The following is a 17,534-nucleotide window of genomic DNA, read 5'->3' on the forward strand; positions in this document are numbered from 1 at the left end:
GAAGCCATCCAGATGGTAGACCCAGCTTACCTTTCCCACGACATCTGTTAACAGCTTGAGGGCCAGGGGATCGTGAACCAAGGAGTCTGTGTAAAAGGAACCAAGATACTTCCTTGGGTTGATTGGATTGTCCTGGGCACACAGATCTGGGCGCACACTGAATCCATGGGAGATTCTTCCTACTGTAAAGGGGAAGGCTCCACCTGCAAGTAAAACCCATTACTGAGGGCTTGCTTTGATTGAAAGGGAATCCTTTTTATTGATTTTAGAGAGAGGGGGAGGGAGGGAGAAGAAAGATAGAGAGAGAAACATAGATGTGAGAGCAAAACATCAACTGGTTGCCTCCCAATGGGGATTGAACCTGCACTTGGGCATGCGTCCTGACTCGGAATCAAACCCATGACCTTTTGGTGTATGGGACAACGCTCCAACCAGCTGGCCAGAGCTGAGAAGGATTCCTTTTAATCCTCATGTTTTATGCAAAGAAAAGTTACTATAGCCCAGCTGGTTAACAAAGGACCTACTGGGTTCCAAATGCTGAGAGATGACCCAGAAGAACCCACAGGAACTCATCTAGAAATGCAGAGTTGAAGAATTTATCCTAACGAGAGAAGACAAGTGTGTAAAGATATGTAGTCAAAGTTTTCAAATGTGGTGTGGTCACATGAGCAAAATACTGAGGCAACCTATCAGTTAGGGAATATCTAAATAATAATTATAATATCTTAAAATGTATTGCTATGCTTGCAACAATCAAAAAATGATGAAGCTCTGTACTTATTGACCTGGAAGATGTCTCTATATCAGTGATGGCGAACCTTTTGAAAGTGTCAGCATTTTGAAAAACCCTAACTTAACTCTGGTGCCGTGTCACATATAGAAATTTTTTTGATATTTGCAACCATAGTAAAAAAAAGATTTATATTTTTGATATTTATTTTATATATTTAAATGTCATTTAACAAAGAAAAATCAACCAGAAGAATGAGTTTGCATGTCACCTCTGACACGCGTGTCATAGGTTCGCCATCACTGCTCTATATGCTGGTGAGAAGGAAAAAAAATTAGAGAGCAGCACGAGGAGTTTGATTGTGTGTGTCTGTGTGTCCAAGAGTCACAAACTCAATTACTTACAGAGACCAAGCAGGAAGTGTAAATGAATAAAATAGGTCTATTTTAAACAATAGTGAATGGTAGGGATTATTGCAAACTGGACAGCTTGTAGTCTGACAGAGATTTAAATCAAAACAAATCAAAATAAAATAAAGCAAAAACTGTGCCAATCAAACTAAACTTGTCTGCAAAAATGGAATTTGGTCCCCTGAACCATCATATACTTTATGACTAGAATGATTACTGGAAGGATGTTAGGAACTGAATTGTGTCCCTCCTAAATTCATATGTTGAAACCCTAACCCCCAGTGTGACTGTGTTAGGAGATAGGGCCTTAAAGGAGATAATTCACGCTAAATGAGGTCATAAAGTAGGACCCTAATCTGATAGGACTGGTGTCCTCATAAGAAGAGGAAGAGACAGCAGAATGATCTCCCTCCCTCCTTCCCTCCCTCTCTCCTTTTCCCTCCCTCCCTCCTCTTCCCTCCCTCCCTCCTGCCCCCTCTCTCCCTCCCTTTCTCTCCCTCTCTGTGCATGCACAGAGTAAAGGCCATGTGAGAACACAGTGAGAAGGTGGCCTTCTACAGTCCAGGAAGAGGGGTCTCACTGGAAACCAACCCTGCCAGCACCTTGGTCTTGGAACTCTAGAACCGTGAACACATTAATTTCTGTTGTTTACGCCACCTAGTCGGTGGTATTTTGTTATGGCAGCTGAGCTGACCAAAACAGATGGGGTCTTACCTCCATGTGCAAAACACACTTTCAGTTTAGGAAACTTCTCGAACACTCCACCCATGATCATGGAGCAAATGGCTGTGGTGGTCTCTGCTGGCATTCCTGGAAGAGGAAGCAGTCACAAGGTACAGGGCTTGTCCCCTTTAGCACGAAGTTCAGTGATGCTCACGGTGGGAATGGCGGCTTGCTGTAATTGTCAGTCCCTGCGCCCTAGCATGGCTTGCTTATATACAGGCGATTGCCTTGGTGAGCAGAGCCATCTGATGCTTCCTGTTTGCCACTTGCAGGTGGAGTCATCTAATGGCTAGAATAGCCAAGGAGCCAGAGGACCTGTTTTTTGTCCTGGTTCCCCCAGCTTCAGTTTTGGATGCAGTGGGGCAAGACAGTACAGTGAGTCTGGGCTGGGCCCGAACTCCTCCCATTTTTGCTTTCCAGCCTTTGACAAGGTATTTAAAGCCCTGAGCCTGCGCTTCACCTGTGAGACGGGGACAGTATTGCCCATCTTGCAAGGCAGCTGTGGAGCCTTGAAAATGATGATGTCAGGAAGGTTCTTGGCCAGAACTTCACATTAGAGGTGCTCAAGAATATTAATTGCCTCCCTGTCCTCAATTTCCTCATCCGTAAATGGGTGGGGATGATAATTGTTAATTCTTGCCACTTAAGTGCTCAATAAATATTGACTCATTATTATTCCTCCCAAATTTTTGCTGCTTCTTAGAGCTGAGGTTGAAAATAACTGGATTAAGCCCTGGCCAGGTAGCTCAGTTGGTCAGAGCATCATCTTGGTTGTGGGTTTGATCCCTGGTCAGGGCACATACAAGCATCAACCAATGAATGCATAAATAAATGGAACAACAATTGGTGGTTCTCCCCCACCCCCCCCCCCCAATAAAAAAGAAAAGAAAAGAACTGGATTAAAGTGAATTATTTCAAGCTCCTAGAAGTGGCTGTTTCATGCCTGGTGTCTTTACTTCCCTGGACTCAGTCTGGGTCTCATTTTCAGATGCCTGCTTTTCAGACTGTGATTAAGGAATCTCTGGAGGCTCCACAGTGGAGCCTGGCACCTTCCGGGGAAGCCTGCTTCTCTGGCTGCCAATGGGGCTTTAGTGGATGCTCATTCTGCCCCATTGCTCTGAGGACAGAGACACCCCTGGCTCCCTGGCCCCTTGGGAATTCTGGAAGCATGATAGACTAATGTCCATCTGAAGTGGGCAGAGCTTCGTGAAGGCAGGAGATGAACAGCATCACTTCCTTTGGGTCCTATGATTCTGCTTTCCATTCATCACTTGGACCATAACTCCACAATCCGGTCTCCATACAGGAGCCAAAGCAGAATATTTGCAGTGTAAATTGGGGTATGGCCCACCCCTGCTGGGAATCCTCCAATCACTAACGACCACCTTTGCATCAGAATAGAATTCTGAAATTATTCGTAGCTTGTTTGTGTATGATCTGTGTGCCTGTTTATTGTCTTTTCCCTCCAACCAGAACCTAGACTCCAGGAAGGCAGAGGTTTTGTCCCCGTCTGTATCCTTGGTGCCTAGCATAGGGCCTGGCATGCTGCAGGAGATCAATGCATATGCGCTGCATAAATGAATGATGAAGTGACCCTTTGTTCTCCCCTCTGTTTTTCATGTGGGAAGTTGCCATGTATATAAGCTTGTGGGACTTGTCCAAGTGCTGTGTGAATTGGAATGAGATTTTCTTTGAAGCTGGAAAGCACTGGGGCTTCTTAGGTGATCTCTTTCTACTAATTCCTGCTCAAAATTTGGTTGGGAGTAGATAGGAAGCTGCCTTACTGAATACACGGGTCTCCAAAAGCAATGCCAGGGGCATAAAATATCAGAGGAGCAGGAGAATCTAAGCCAGCTCGCTCACTTGACAGACGAGGAGCTGGGGTGTCAGGAGGTGAAATGACTTGCCACGGGTTACACAGAGATCTAGACGAGCTGGAACTGAAATTCAGTTTCACTTTTAATATACTGCTCCATTTAGTGCTTTATGGTGGATACTTCACTATTATTTGTATCAACGAGGCCGAGGAGAGAATGGGTAATGGCCTCCCAAAGCAAACCCAGCCCTGCTCTGCGGGGACCACTCCTTGGGTGTGTAGATGAGCTGCACTCTCCCCACGTGGCCCCAGGATTCTAACCTGTCTTCGTTTCTTTTTCTTGTCAGGATGCTAATGAGAGAGTGGACAGGCTAAATGGCGGCCTCTCCCCTATCCCTGTCCCTCATCTGAAACCATGAATGAATTGAGGAGGAAAAGAGCAGAAGAGAGGTAAGGTAACAGGGAAACTGAAAGCTGGGTCACCCATAATTGAGGGCCTCCGATCCTTGGGCGGTGTCAGGTGACCTTCCCCTCCTAATTCCAGGGTTCTCATTTGAAAGAGCTGATGCTATTATTGGCTTCTAAAAAAACTGGTTAAACAGGCAAGGTTACTTATCTTTGGAGCCTTTTGGGGAGTTTGTGTCATGAGGTGGTTTTGGAGTCAGACTGATCTGTGTAAATTCCATGTTCACTTATTAACTGTGTGACTTGGACAAGCTTCCTGACCCCTCTGAGATTCAGTTTCTCCATCCATGAAATGGTTATTATAATGTCAGCCTCATAGGGTTTTATGTGAATATGATTAAAATTAAATGAGATAATATATTTAGCAATAATCTGAGTAAGAGCTCAATAATGCACAATCCTGTTAATAAATTACACTTTCTCTCTTTGACATAATAGTGTTTCACAGATAATTGGGGAAAAATACAAAAATTAGATCCTCTTTTCTAGACCCCCAAGCTGACACAAACCTACGAGCCAAGGGAGCCAGTATTTGGCCATCCGTCCGTCCATCTGCATGTCCCAGGGGTGCACGAATAGGGAACAGTTCAGCTTCTCAGCTGCCTTCAGAGAAGGAATGAGAGAGGGTTATTGGGTGAGCCAGCAGCTACAGGGTACTATTTTAGGGAAATTACTTTTCCCTAGGTCTATATTGATCTGAATACACAAACCAAAATATTTTTGAAGTTGTTTCCTGATCTGTATAAAAGAGTCATTGATAAACTGTGCTCCTGCTTGGAAAATAAAAAGGACACTTAGATTTAATGGGGGGGAGGGAGGGTGTGGATTTGCCATTGAGGTTGATGAATTAATATATTGTTTGGCAACACAAGTCACAGGAAACATACATCACTCAAATGTTCTGGCTGAGAGCAAAATGCTTAAGGACTGCTCCTGTACCTCAAATGCCGGGGAAATTTCCCCGCTGGTTCCTCCTTGGTCTACTCTTTCAGAAGGACTGCTCATGTTCTATCTTTGGAGTCAGGACTGAAGTGTTCCCTCCTTTCCTCCACTTGGAAACTGAGGATGTGGAGAGTGAGGAAGTGATGGGGGGAGAGTCAGGGGTTCAGGACTGAGCTGGGGCAGGCTGGCCTGACCCAAGCCTCTGGTCACTCAGAGCCTGATAGAGGGTGGGAATTTCTGGGGTCTGCAGGCTTTCACAAAGCCCAGGAGCTCAGCAGAGTCCCTGAACAGCCTGGTGCGAATGAAATCACTTAAAAGAAAGGAAGAGATCTCAATGCCTCCATCAGGCCTGTGCTGTGAGGAAGGTCATGAGCAAACTTGTTCTGGGAAATGAAAATACCATCTGGATGGAATGACCTTTATTCAGCAAAATGTTTCATTTTAAAAAGTCCCCTCAGCAGGCATTGAGTATTAGTGCTTAGCAAGGTTCAAAACATATTTTTCTTAGCACATTTCCAAATATACTGGGGTGCCAGAGTGACTCATCCTACCCTTACATATTAATATGTGGACTCACTAGTTTGATACAATGGGCCTTCTGTACAGAAACATTTTTTAAAAATGGAGAAGCAATTCTGGGACAACATGGGACTCTGGATGTGGCAGGCAAGGGGTAGATTGGAGAAAGGACTTCTAATTCAACAGGTTCTGGGGAGAAGAGATAGAAACCTTTTGATATTAACCTGATAATGCATGCAGGCTGGAAAGAGAATACCAGCCTCTTGGGTAGTTTGGGCTTGACAAAGACACATGACCATGATATCTCAGTGGGATTTGACTCCTCATTAGTACAGAAGTTGATTCTATGGCCTACGATGGTTTGTTTCTATTCAATTCAAATTAACAAATATTTTTGGTCACCTTTTGTATGTGAAGTATTGTAGAGAACACAATCAGAAATCACTTATACTCTCAAAATTATAACTCACATTAACGGAGAACTTACCATGTGCCAAAGCTATCATAAGAATTTTACAATTATTAACTAGTTTTATTCTTTTTTTTTTTTTTTTAATTAAATCTTTATTGTTCAGATTATTACATTTGTTCCTCTTTTTTTCCCCCCCATAACTCCCCTCCTCCCAGTTCCCGCCCCACCCTCCGCCCTCACTCCCCACCCACTGTCCTCATCCATAGGTGCACGATTTTTGTCCAGTCTCTTCCCGCATCTCCCACACCCCTTTCCCCCCCAGGAATAGTCAGTCCATTCCCTTTCTATGTCCCTGATTCTATTATAATCAACAGTTTATTCTGTTCATCAGATTATTTATTCACTTGATTCTTAGATTCACTTGTTGATAGATGCATATTTGTTGTTCATAATTTGTATCTTTACCTTTTTCTTCCTCTTCCCCTTCTTAAAGGATACCTTTCAGCATTTCATATAATCCTGGTTTGGTGGTGATGAACTCCTTTAGCTTTTCCTTATCTGTGAAGCTCTTTATCTGACCTTCAATTCTAAATGATAGCTTTGCTGGATAAAGTAATCTTGGTTGTAGGTTCTTGGTATTCATCACTTTGAATATTTCTTGCCACTCCCTTCTGGCCTGCAAAGTTTCTGTTGAGAAATCAGCTGACAGTCGTATGGGTATTCCCTTGTAGGTAACTGAGTTTCTTTCTCTTGCTGTTTTTAAGATTCTCTCTTTATCTTTTGCTCTTGGCATTTTAATTATGATGTGTCTTGGTGTGGTCCTCTTTGGATTCCTTTTGTTTGGGGTTCTCCGCGCTTCTTGGACCTGTAAGTCCATTTCTTTCACCAGGTGGGGGAAGTTTTCTGTCATTATTTCTTCAAATAGGTTTTCAATATCTTGCTCTCTCTCATCTTCTGGCACCCCTATAATTCTGATGTTGGTACGCTTGAAGCTGTCCCAGAGGCTCCTTACACTATCCTCGCATTTTTGGATTCTTTTTCATTTTGCTTTTCCGGTTGGGTGTTTTTTGCTTCCTCGCATTTCAAATCATTGACTTGATTCTTGCGCTCCTCTGGTCTGCTGTCGGGAGTCTGTATAATATTCGTTATTTCAGTCCGTGTATGCTTAATTTCTAGTTGGTTCCCCAATATAAGATCGAGGGTCTTATTAGTTTTCTTGTAGATCTCATTAAGTTTATCGACGGCTTCTAAACAGTTCTTGAGAGACCTTAAAAGTGTGGTTCTGAACTCTATATCTTCCATTGACAATTTTGTCCTGTTTCTTTGTCTCCGCATTTTGTTATGCTTCCTTGGTGCACCCCCTAGTGGTCTTTGTTCACAGTCTTATAGTTAAATCTTGATTGTTGTAGCTAATTCCAGGGAGGGTTTGACCTCCAGGCCAAGTGGCTATGAGAATCAGCTGTGTCAGCAGTGAGAGAACTTCTGTCCTCTAGGGAGGTGCTAATCTGGCGTTTGCCTGAGGCTATCCGGCAAATGCCTGTGTGCAGGGCTTGGGCGGGGCGGGTCGCACAGGATCAACAGGGTGGGCAGGAGAGAGCAGTTATGGCGGCTCTCAGTCCTGTCCCCAGGGGCTCTGCCTCTCTGAGTCCCAGCACCCGCTGCAAAGCTCAGAGAGAAAGCTGCACTCGCTCTGACCGAAGCCAGACAGTCCCGCTTCTCCCGTTTGAGTCTGGGTCCCTAAAGACTCGCCCGGATCTGGAGCTCAGAGTCTTCGACTCCCTCCCGATTGAAAACGCCAACCGCGCCCTCCGCCGCCAGCCCGCTCCGGGCACTCCGCACCTCAGAATTTGACTTCAGCACTGCGCCTCCTCTGAGTGTCCGTATGCGTTTCTCTTTCCTCCTAGTTGTAGGACTTCCACTCAGGCAGCGTTCCTGTGGTTCTGGGTGATGTCCCTTCTGTTTTTTGGTTTCACTTTTGAAGTAGTTGTTCAAAGCAGCAAACTCCAGCGTTAACCTATGCCGCCATCTTGGTTCTCTCACTAGTTTTATTCTTTATAAAATGAGCACTTGTGTTACTCCCATCTTACAGAGAATAGAGCTACGGCAGACAGAGGCTAAGTAACTTTCTCAGGTCTTGTGGCTGGTAAGTGAAAGAGGCAGGTAGCCTGCCCCTACCATTCTGTCTGCCTCATGCTCATCACAAAATCATTTTAGTGCCTGAAAACGGTGCTTAAAGTGTATTGTTGGGTTCACTCCCTAAGAAGGAAGGTCTAGGAACTAAAGTGGACAGTTAGACACTCTGGAGCTCCAGGCTGACCTTGACATAACACAGCCAACTTGGCTCATGGACACCCCTCTTATTTGTTTCAGCTCATGTTACCAACGCAAGTTACAGAGTAGTGAGACTGGCAAGTCCTGCCAACCAAACAAACGTGCTGCCAACCCCAGGACATGGTAAGTCAGCTGGGCCAGGGGGCTCTCCTGAACCCCCTCAGGGACTGCAAGCCCCCAAACAGCCTCTTGAGAATGATGGATGGGTCAAGCTAGTCACACAAATGGAAATACTATACCCAACAGGCTGCTGCTGCTTTCTGAGCCCAATTCCAATCCTATATAATAAAAGCGTAAAATGCAAATTGACCTGACTGCAGAACAACTGGTCGCTATGACGTGCACTGACCACTAGGGGGCAGACACTCAACGCAAGAGCTGCCCCGTGGTGGTCAGTGTGCTCCCACAGGGGGAGCACTGCTCAGCCAGAAGCTGGGCTCATGGCTGGAGAGTGCAGAGGCGGTGGCAGGAGCCTCTCCTGCCTCCACTGCAGGTGGGTGGTAAGGAGCAAGTGGTCCCAGACTGCGAGAGCCCTGGACTGAGAGAGGGATTCTGACTGACAGCTTAGGCCTGATTTCCAGGGGGATTGGGCCTAAGCTGGCAGGCAGACATCCCCTGGGGGATCCCAGACTATGAGATGGTGCAGGCCAGGCTGAGGGGACTCCCCTTCCCCCCCAGTGCACAAATCTCATGCACTGGGCCTCTAATGAATAATAAAATGACTTGCAGCTGAAGGTTTGCTCACACTGTGCTGAAACAACTTGAATACATAGATAAATAAATCCTCTTTCAAAGCTCATTAAAGTTTCTAGAAAACATTCACTGTCAGCTCAGCCACTGTAGCCAATACTCTTCAGGGAGCTCAATATTTAGAGGAACATTAAAGCCTTCAGGTCACCAGGAGGCAATTTAACAGGCATCTCCCAACCGGTCCATAGGTACAAAAATGGGAATTTTCCCCCATGTAGTCAGAGCTCACTAGATAATAAAAGAATAAATGATCAGTGAGTATAGTGCCTGGTAAGTTCACCAATATCTATTTAATTCATTATGAAAGATTTTATATTTACAATGAAAATAATAGAAAACAATACTATCCTAATTGTAGGAGGGAAGTAAACATTCTGAAATGCAGCTGAATACAGAATCATGCATCTTGAATCCTGGTGTAAGGAAAGCAGGTTCAGTTGCAGAAACAGGAGGCAGAGGAAGATTTTCAAAATATATGGCTTACAAAGTATATTAATTGAGGAATGATTAAATAAATCAAAACATATGCATATATTGGAATATTATGCAGTTATTGAAAAATCATGCATTAAGAGACTTTTCATTTAGGGTGGAAATTCTCAATTAGGATATGAAGTCACGCATATAATAGAATATAGATATATGTAAAAAAACAAATGAAATATACTATAGCAGTAGTTACTTATCTTTGAGTGGTGGAATTATGGATTACTTTGGACTATGGAATGTTTTCCTTTTTACACTTTCCTTTATTTCCACAATTTCTTCAAAATTATGTTATACTAGAGGCCTAGTGCATGAAATTTGTGCAGGGGGTGGGGCTCAGCCCAGCCTGCACCCTCTCCAATCCGGGACCCCTTGAGGGATGTCCAACTGCCGGTTTAGGTACAATCCCACAGGCAGTCGGACATCCCTCTCACAATCCTGGATCACTGGCTCCTAATCGCTCACCTGCCTGCCTGCCTGGTTGCCCCTAACTAACTGCCCCACCCCCCCAGCCTGATCGCCCCTCACTGCCTCTGCATGTGAGCCTGATCACTCCTAACTGCCCCCCGCTGCTGGCCAGGTTGCCCCTAACTGCCCCCCTGCCATCCTGGTCACCCCCAACTGCCCCCTGCTGGCCTAGTTGCCCCTCAATGCCCCCCCATCAGCCTAATTGCCCCCAACTGCCCCCCCCTGCTGGCCTGGTTGCCCCCAACTGCACCCCCCTGCCAGCCTGGTTGCCTCTTACTGCCCCTCCGCTGGCCTGGTCACCCCCAACTGTCCCCCCCTGCCAGCCTAGTTGCCTCTCATGGCCCCCCTGCCGGCCTGGTTGCCCCACGCAGACTGCTTGTTCAGTCATTTGGTCGTCCCTCACTAACCCCTTTGCTGGCCTGGTTGTAGGCAGCCATCTTGTGAAGGCGTGAGGGTTAATTTGCATATTACCCCTTTATTATATAGGATAATTTGAAAAATAATGATTTTTTTTCCCCAAAGCAAACATAAATATTGTTTGGTATGTCATTAACACAGTTCTTTGCACAGTGGCTATGATAAGGGTAACATTTTGGCTTCTAAATCAAAGATTAAAAGGAGAGAATGGGTGATAGAAAGAACAGAGATTTCACTCAGCTAACTCAGGGTGCATTTCCACTCGCCCTTCTCCCAGTGGAATGGCCACTTTTTGTGGGAGCTCTTCCCATGTTTCCTCCTATGTCCTAGCATGTCAGCGGCATCTCTCTCTCCCCCTCCCAGTGAAGTGGTGCATTTATCTTCTTCCCGCCAGCTCCCAGCACGGTGCCGAGCCCCAGCACCCAGCCAGTGCCCAGCCTCAGCGCCCAGCACTGTGCCCAGTCCCAGTGCCCAGCATCGTGCCCGGTCCCCCTGCACACTCACTGCATAGACAGGGAAAAGTTCCTGCGCATTCAGGTCCCATGTGTTGACGTGGGAGCCGATCTGGACCCCCGGGAAGCCCAGCTCCTTCACACAGCGCTCCATCTCCTTGACGGCCAGCTCCGGGGCCTGCATGGGCAATGTCCCCAGGCCCATGAACCTCCTGGGGTACCTCGCTACGGTGGCAGCTAAGTCGTTGTTTAAAAACTGGCACAGGTCTAGCGTGTCTTGAGGTTTGGCCTGGTGGAGACAGATGAGAGAACACCACATCATTCAGAACCTCCTTCTTTAGCTCTTTACTCCAAACAACACCTCCCCAGGCGAAATCACCTGTCATTCTCACTGGCTTTCCCTGCAGAAAGCTGAGGCACAGGCTGGGCTAGGCACTTGCTGCAGAAGACCCAGAAGCCAGGCATTGCAAATGCAAAGCCAACTGCTAGTGTTGCTGGTTAATTATAAATTGTGAGGCTATAATCTGAAGGAACGGACACAGTTTCTGGTTCTGGCATCCACCCCTGCAGACAGGAGCCCACAGGCTGCACATCTAGGTACCTCTTCTACCCCCACACAGGAGGCTGGGCCCGGTGTGCCTGACGTCACGAGGGCCTCTCCTGGTCATGCCTCGTTGTGTGACGTCAGGATGTTCTACACCTCTCCTGCCCCTGTTTCTCCCCCTCCCTGTCCCTCCATAGGCAGTGACACTCACGGTTACCCTAGCAAAATGCTGATGCAGATGAAGTTTGCTTTCTGTTTCCCTAACTCTTCCTTCTTCATTCTTTCCTTTCAACATCCTCTCACCCCACTGCCAGGAATTTGGTGTTCTCCTGAAATCCCAGTTGTGTAGTCAGAATGATGCCCAGTCTCATAAATGTAGACATATTGAAGTCATAAATTTAAACCTATCTAAATCATGAATCTAATCACAGAAACAGATCAAGACTGAACCACTAGCACTGGAATTATGAGCCCCGGTGGGGAAGTATGTGTGAGCAGGTGGTATTGTCATTGCTGCTTAAACCACAACAGGAGTGAATATTTGCATGTGTGAGCAGGCGCCGGTGCACCCCCAGCTGTGTACAAAAGTGTCCTTCCACAAGCTCGCAATCAAGCCTGAAACTTCAGCACTTGACACTTAATCACTTGGGGAAAAGCGGCCAACTCCAGGAATCCCATTTTGAATTGTACATTTCCCTGGGAGAGGCAACATATAGGCCATTATTATTGTTCCCACCTCAAACTCATCATCACCTCAGAATACACTCTCTTGTTGAATATTGAGTAAGGCACTGAGGGGATGAGTCATCAGACAGGTAAGTGCTGATGGAAATTTAGGTTGGGTCTAGAACTGTGCGTCCAGTGAAAATACAATGTGAGTCACATAGTGATGTGCAACTGTTGGCGACTATACTGGACCCTGTGGGTCTGCAGTGGTCGGCAAACTGCGGCTCAGCAAACCATGGCTCTCGAGCCACGTGCGGCTCTTTGACCCCTTGAATGCGGCTCTTCCAGAAAATACCGACTTCTGCGCATGGGCCACGAAGTTTCAATCGCACTGTATGTGCGAGCCCGCATGTGGTATTTTGTGGAAGAGCTACACTCAAGGGGCCAAAGAGCCACATGTGGCTTGCGAGCCGTGGTTTGCCGACCTGGGTCTAGAGCAAGGACAGGACTAAGAAGACAGGCCCAGAAGGGCACACTGCAATGTGAGAAGCTGAGGGACACCACTGATCTCTATAGGGGAGAAACAGGGGAGTTGGGGCAATGTTAAGTGAGTCATCTACCAACTTGCCAGACATAACCCTTTGCCCAACGAGAAGATGGTTTGAAGTTTCATACTCACCCAGTAGCTAAACATGACGGGAACTGTGGAAAGGGCTTGCACGGTCACTCCTAGACACAGACACAGAGAAAGGCAAAGCCAATGAGAATAGCCCAGACTTTCCTGTATTTCCTAGGCCCAGTAGGCCAGCAATTCTTCACTCCACTTCGTCCTCGCTCTCCCTTCCCTGGCTGTTCCTCCCTGTCCACTTTCTCTCAGGATTTCTGTCCCAGACCTCCCTCATCCCTCAGTGTTGGGTTCTCAGAGGAGGGGTAAATGCTAGACAAAAATGAAATCATTTAAGAACTAATTGACACTCTTTGTCAAGGGTTATCTCTACCCTCCTTTTTGTGAAGGTCTATGTAAGCAAGACATTTCCCCAGCAGTTTTTTTCAGGGCTTTTTATCTTAGCTCATGATGGACCGTGTTTTTCCCAGTCACTTTCTCCCCCTCTTTAATTAGCTGCTAAGTGGTTCTGAGTCCCACTGTCTGCAATGCTCAGAATGGGACCCGGGATTTGGCTCCAGAATCCAACATCCAGGAGGCCTGGAATCTCTATCATCAAGCTCTTGGAGCTCGGGTGTCAGGAAAGAGGCTGCCAAATGGAGGGTGGCTCTCTTTTCCTCATGTCCACATCTGACCCACCAGCAAGACCTGTTAGCTCTACTTCAATTCCTTTCATACACCCAGGCATCTCCTGCCACTACTAACCAGCCTATCAGCACCTCCTACATGGACCACTGCAGAAGCCTCCGCACCGGTCCCTGCCACCTTTCTTGTCCTATGGTTTGTTCCCCACTCAGAAATCAGAGTGAGGTGTTAAAACTTAGATCAAGTCATTCTCTTGCTCAAAACTTCCAGGACTTTCCATCATACTAGGGTAAAATCCAGACTTGAGCATGGTCTACAAGGTCCATACAGTCTCTCTTGGGGCTACATAATGTTCCTTGGTTTCCTGCCTGATCTTTGGAACTGTTTTCTGCCTCTGGACCTTTGCCTTCCTCCTACCTGCATGCTTTTCTTTTGGCTCATCACAAGATGGGCTCTTTTTTACCCTAAGGTCTCATTTCACATGTCATCTCCTCAGAGTGGTCTCCTTGTTATTCCAGCCATGATCTATCCCATTGTTCTATTCCTTTCCTTTTCTAATACTTATTACAGTCTGTCATTTCTGTGTTTATTCTGTGCCTTCCTCTACTTGAATACAAACACCACTTGTATTCAAGTGGTTTCTCCATGCCATAGCACCAGCATCCCAAGTGGTCCTGAACATACCCAATAAATGAAAGACTGCAGGTTTGGTAAGAGAGTACTGTTAATCATTGTCACAAGATATTATTTACATTCATTGATTAGTATCAAACAGATGAGGACCTTTCAATTGTAAAATTTTTTACATTTTACATAAATACTTTCACTTACATTACTCCATTTCCTCTATTTTATAGATTAGATCTAAGGTCACATTTGAAAGTGGTGCTTAGGCTCCTGTCCAGCCTTTCTCCTTCCCTATATCCCAGTGAGCATTACTTGTCACAATATTTCATATTGACATAGTTATTGTATTATTTGTATATTGGTTGATTTTGATACATATTCTTTGGCCTCTCAGAACTAAAGGGGGAAAACAAGTCTAATACAGTTAGAACTTACATTTTTTTAAAGGAGAGGGTTAGCAGTATGACATAGCACAACCTCTATACAACTTACTTGTTGATTAAAATTGGGGTGAGGGCAGAACATTTTAAAAACAAATTCCTAGGCCCTCCTTTGGAAATTCTGATTTAGTGGATGGGGCCTGAAAAAAAATTTAACCAGCACCCCAGGTGATCCTTACCCTGAGGGAGGTTTGGGAAAAGCTTTTGTGGTGGAATGAAAAGAGCCCTAAGCACAATCTTGGCTCTGCTTGTTACTAGCTATGTGATCTTGAGCAAATCCATTAACTTACTGGCCCCTGCCCCTTAGGTAACAATAGATAGAACAATGCCTGCCACTTAGAGGTGTTGAGCTTCCACCCCAGCCGGCACCAGGCCTGGATCCCTCCCCAATTCTGACCTTCCTGGGTCTGTTCCAGAACCAGCTTCAGTAGGAACCCAACCTAGTTGAGGACTTAGGAAATGCTTACATGTGTATCATCTCACTGTTATTATTTTGGCCTTTCTTGTGATGGATCTTGTGATGAAGTGACCCAGGGGCTGCCAGTTACATTTCCCTCCCTGTGAAGATCGCATGGATTGCTGGAATATTCTGTGTTGGGCCTTTGTCATTTATTTTCTTACCTCCACAGAGGTGGTAAGATGTAGTTGTTAAGCCCTTGGGGGCAGACTGCCCGGGTTCAAATCCTGGTTCTGACTCCTACAAACTGTGTGATCATGGGCAAGTTGTTTAACCTCTGTTTCTTAGTTTCTTCATCTGTAAAATGGGCATAATAATAAATGATACCTCCCTAGGGTTGTTATAGGGATTAAATGAGTTGATACATGTTAGGTGCTGAGAAAAGTGCCTGGCACAAAGTAAATGCTCAGCAAGGAATAGCCATGACTGTGCTCTCAAAGACAGCCAATGAATGAAACACACAGCAAACCCAAAGGGGACACCCTTTATCTAAGCCAATACCAGTCATCCAAGTCTCATTTCCTCTAGTTTTCTCCTTGAAGGGACGAGGATCCTTGCTCAGGGTTACATTTAGAGCAAAGCCTTGCTCTTTGCTGTAGATATGAGAAGCATGCTCTTTCCCTAGCTCCCTTCCCACCACATATTTCTAGACCAGGGACATACACGCTGTGTTCTGTGGAATGGTCTGCAGAGGTCTTCAGGCTTTCTGCAAAGTTCATTTAGAATGCCATTTAAATATACCCTTAATTATTTATAAAAACTATAAAGCAATTCCTCATCCAAAGTATCCTGGACCAAATTCTAACATTCCATAGACCACCTCCTCATTTGGGGCTGACAGGCTAACTCATTTTTGTGTAGACTTTAGAGCAAAATGCCTCCTGCCATCTCTGTGTATATATTTTAACTTCTTATACATTTATCTTTGATTAAAGAGGCGGTAGTTCTGAGCTGCTCCTTCATTTGTGGGTATGAAGTGTTTGTTTTCTGGTCTACATCTAGACCACCGGTGTCGAAGCTTAGGCCTGGCAGTGTTGTAGGGCAGTTCCCCTGGCATGGCCCACGCGTGCCCAGAGGCTCGGCCCATCTTCTGGAGCGTATGTACTTGGGTGGCACATAACAAGTGAAAGCACAGCGTGGCCATCATACCATGTTTTAAATGGTTTTTTAAATTGTGGGACTAGTTCGCTTTATAAATATAAGATAAGGAGTGCAAAGCAGCTCTCAGATTGTTAGTGATTCAGCTTTGAAACAAGAATGTCCCAATTCTCCTCTTTCAAGTTTTGGAATTAACTTCATTATAGATGATTCTGCAATTACACCATTAACTTGCTTTTTAACTGCTCTCATTTCCACCCCCTTATGTGTCAGTGGGGACTTTCTGTGTACTGTGTACCAAGACAAAGTGTGGGAAGAAATTGGATCCTGAATCTGACTAAGCAGGAAACTGGCATCCTTACTCTGTGAATTCTAATGTTTATTCTTTTATTTATTCTTTTTTAAAATATATTTTACTTATTTTTTACAGAGAGGAAGGGAGAGGGATAAAGAGTTAGAAACATCGAAGAGAGGGAAACATCGATCAGCCGCCTCTCGCACACCTCCTACTGGGGATGTGCCCACAACCAAGGTACATGCCCTTGACGGGAATCGAACCTGGGACCCTTCAGTCTGCAGGTCGATGCTCTATCCACTGAGCCAAACCGGTTAGGGCTAATTTTTATTCTTTTAATCAACTCTAATAATAAATACATACTATACATTTGAACTTAAAAAGCTTTAAAATAATAAAATGCCACATTTATGTTTTTTATGGTATAACATTCTACTTTAAACAGCTATACTTAATTAAAAAACAATTTTAATCCACACTAAAACAATTCTAGTAGAAGGCCCATCCCTCCCCAAGCGAAGTTGGAGCAGTCTGGCTCCGAGGAGAAAAGTTGTCCCTGGTCTAGAAATATGTGGTGGGAAGGGAGCTAGGGAAAGAGCATCAGAAGTTACCATCACATAAATCCTGTAAAGTGGTCAACAGACTTCAGGGAGAGACATGGCTTTTTATCAGATGTGATCACTGATAACATTTCTCAGCGTAAGTACCTGTTTGGTCCATTTCTCTAATACGGACTTCTGGATCCCAGCAGTTCTCTTGGATCACCCTGAAAACCTTCCCATCTTTCAGCATCTTCGCTTCTCCCTAGGGCAGAAGAGGCACAACAGCAACGTTAACCTAAGTTTACTTAGAGGAATCCTTTCTTCTGTGCTTTGCAACGTGGTTCTCCCCTAATAGGAGAAATCTGTTCCTTCAGCAGAGCTCAGCTTTTCACCCTCCTGCCTTCAATTGGCCTGGAGTTAAAGGAGTGTGCGCGCAGGCATCAGCAGTTAGGTACAGAGAGAAACAAAGCCATGGTCATGGCCTTTTGGGGCTTCATGACTGAGGCTGGCTGGTCACCTTTTCTCCCTGAACCACTGGCTACAAACCCCGAGAGGAAGGCTCAGTGTCTGGAAAACTCCAGATAAAACACAACATTTTAGAATTGAAAAGGACCTCGGAGATAGTCTGTGTAGTCCAGCCGTCTGGTTTTATAGAGCAGCCACAGATGGATAGTCAGAAGTGATTTGTCCGGCAG

The 17,534-nt window shown here is 45.5% G+C and overlaps 1 protein-coding gene across 1 annotated transcript in view; it reads right to left on the bottom strand.

The window, feature by feature from the left end:
• Window positions 1–17,534, bottom strand: part of ACMSD (aminocarboxymuconate semialdehyde decarboxylase) — a 55,485-nt gene that overhangs the window by 23,624 nt on the left and 14,327 nt on the right. The window contains exons 3-8 of the mRNA XM_036320575.1: window positions 17,005–17,101; window positions 12,811–12,860; window positions 10,974–11,210; window positions 4,654–4,747; window positions 1,855–1,950; window positions 31–203 (exon numbers count right to left, since the gene is read on the bottom strand). Of these exons, the coding sequence (XP_036176468.1) occupies window positions 31–203; window positions 1,855–1,950; window positions 4,654–4,747; window positions 10,974–11,210; window positions 12,811–12,860; window positions 17,005–17,101 (747 nt within the window). The remainder of the gene's footprint in view (window positions 1–30; window positions 204–1,854; window positions 1,951–4,653; window positions 4,748–10,973; window positions 11,211–12,810; window positions 12,861–17,004; window positions 17,102–17,534) is intronic.

The sequence above is a fragment of the Myotis myotis genome, unplaced genomic scaffold (genome assembly GCF_014108235.1).
Source record: "Myotis myotis isolate mMyoMyo1 unplaced genomic scaffold, mMyoMyo1.p scaffold_m19_p_8, whole genome shotgun sequence".
Classification (NCBI taxonomy): Eukaryota; Metazoa; Chordata; class Mammalia; order Chiroptera; family Vespertilionidae; genus Myotis; species Myotis myotis.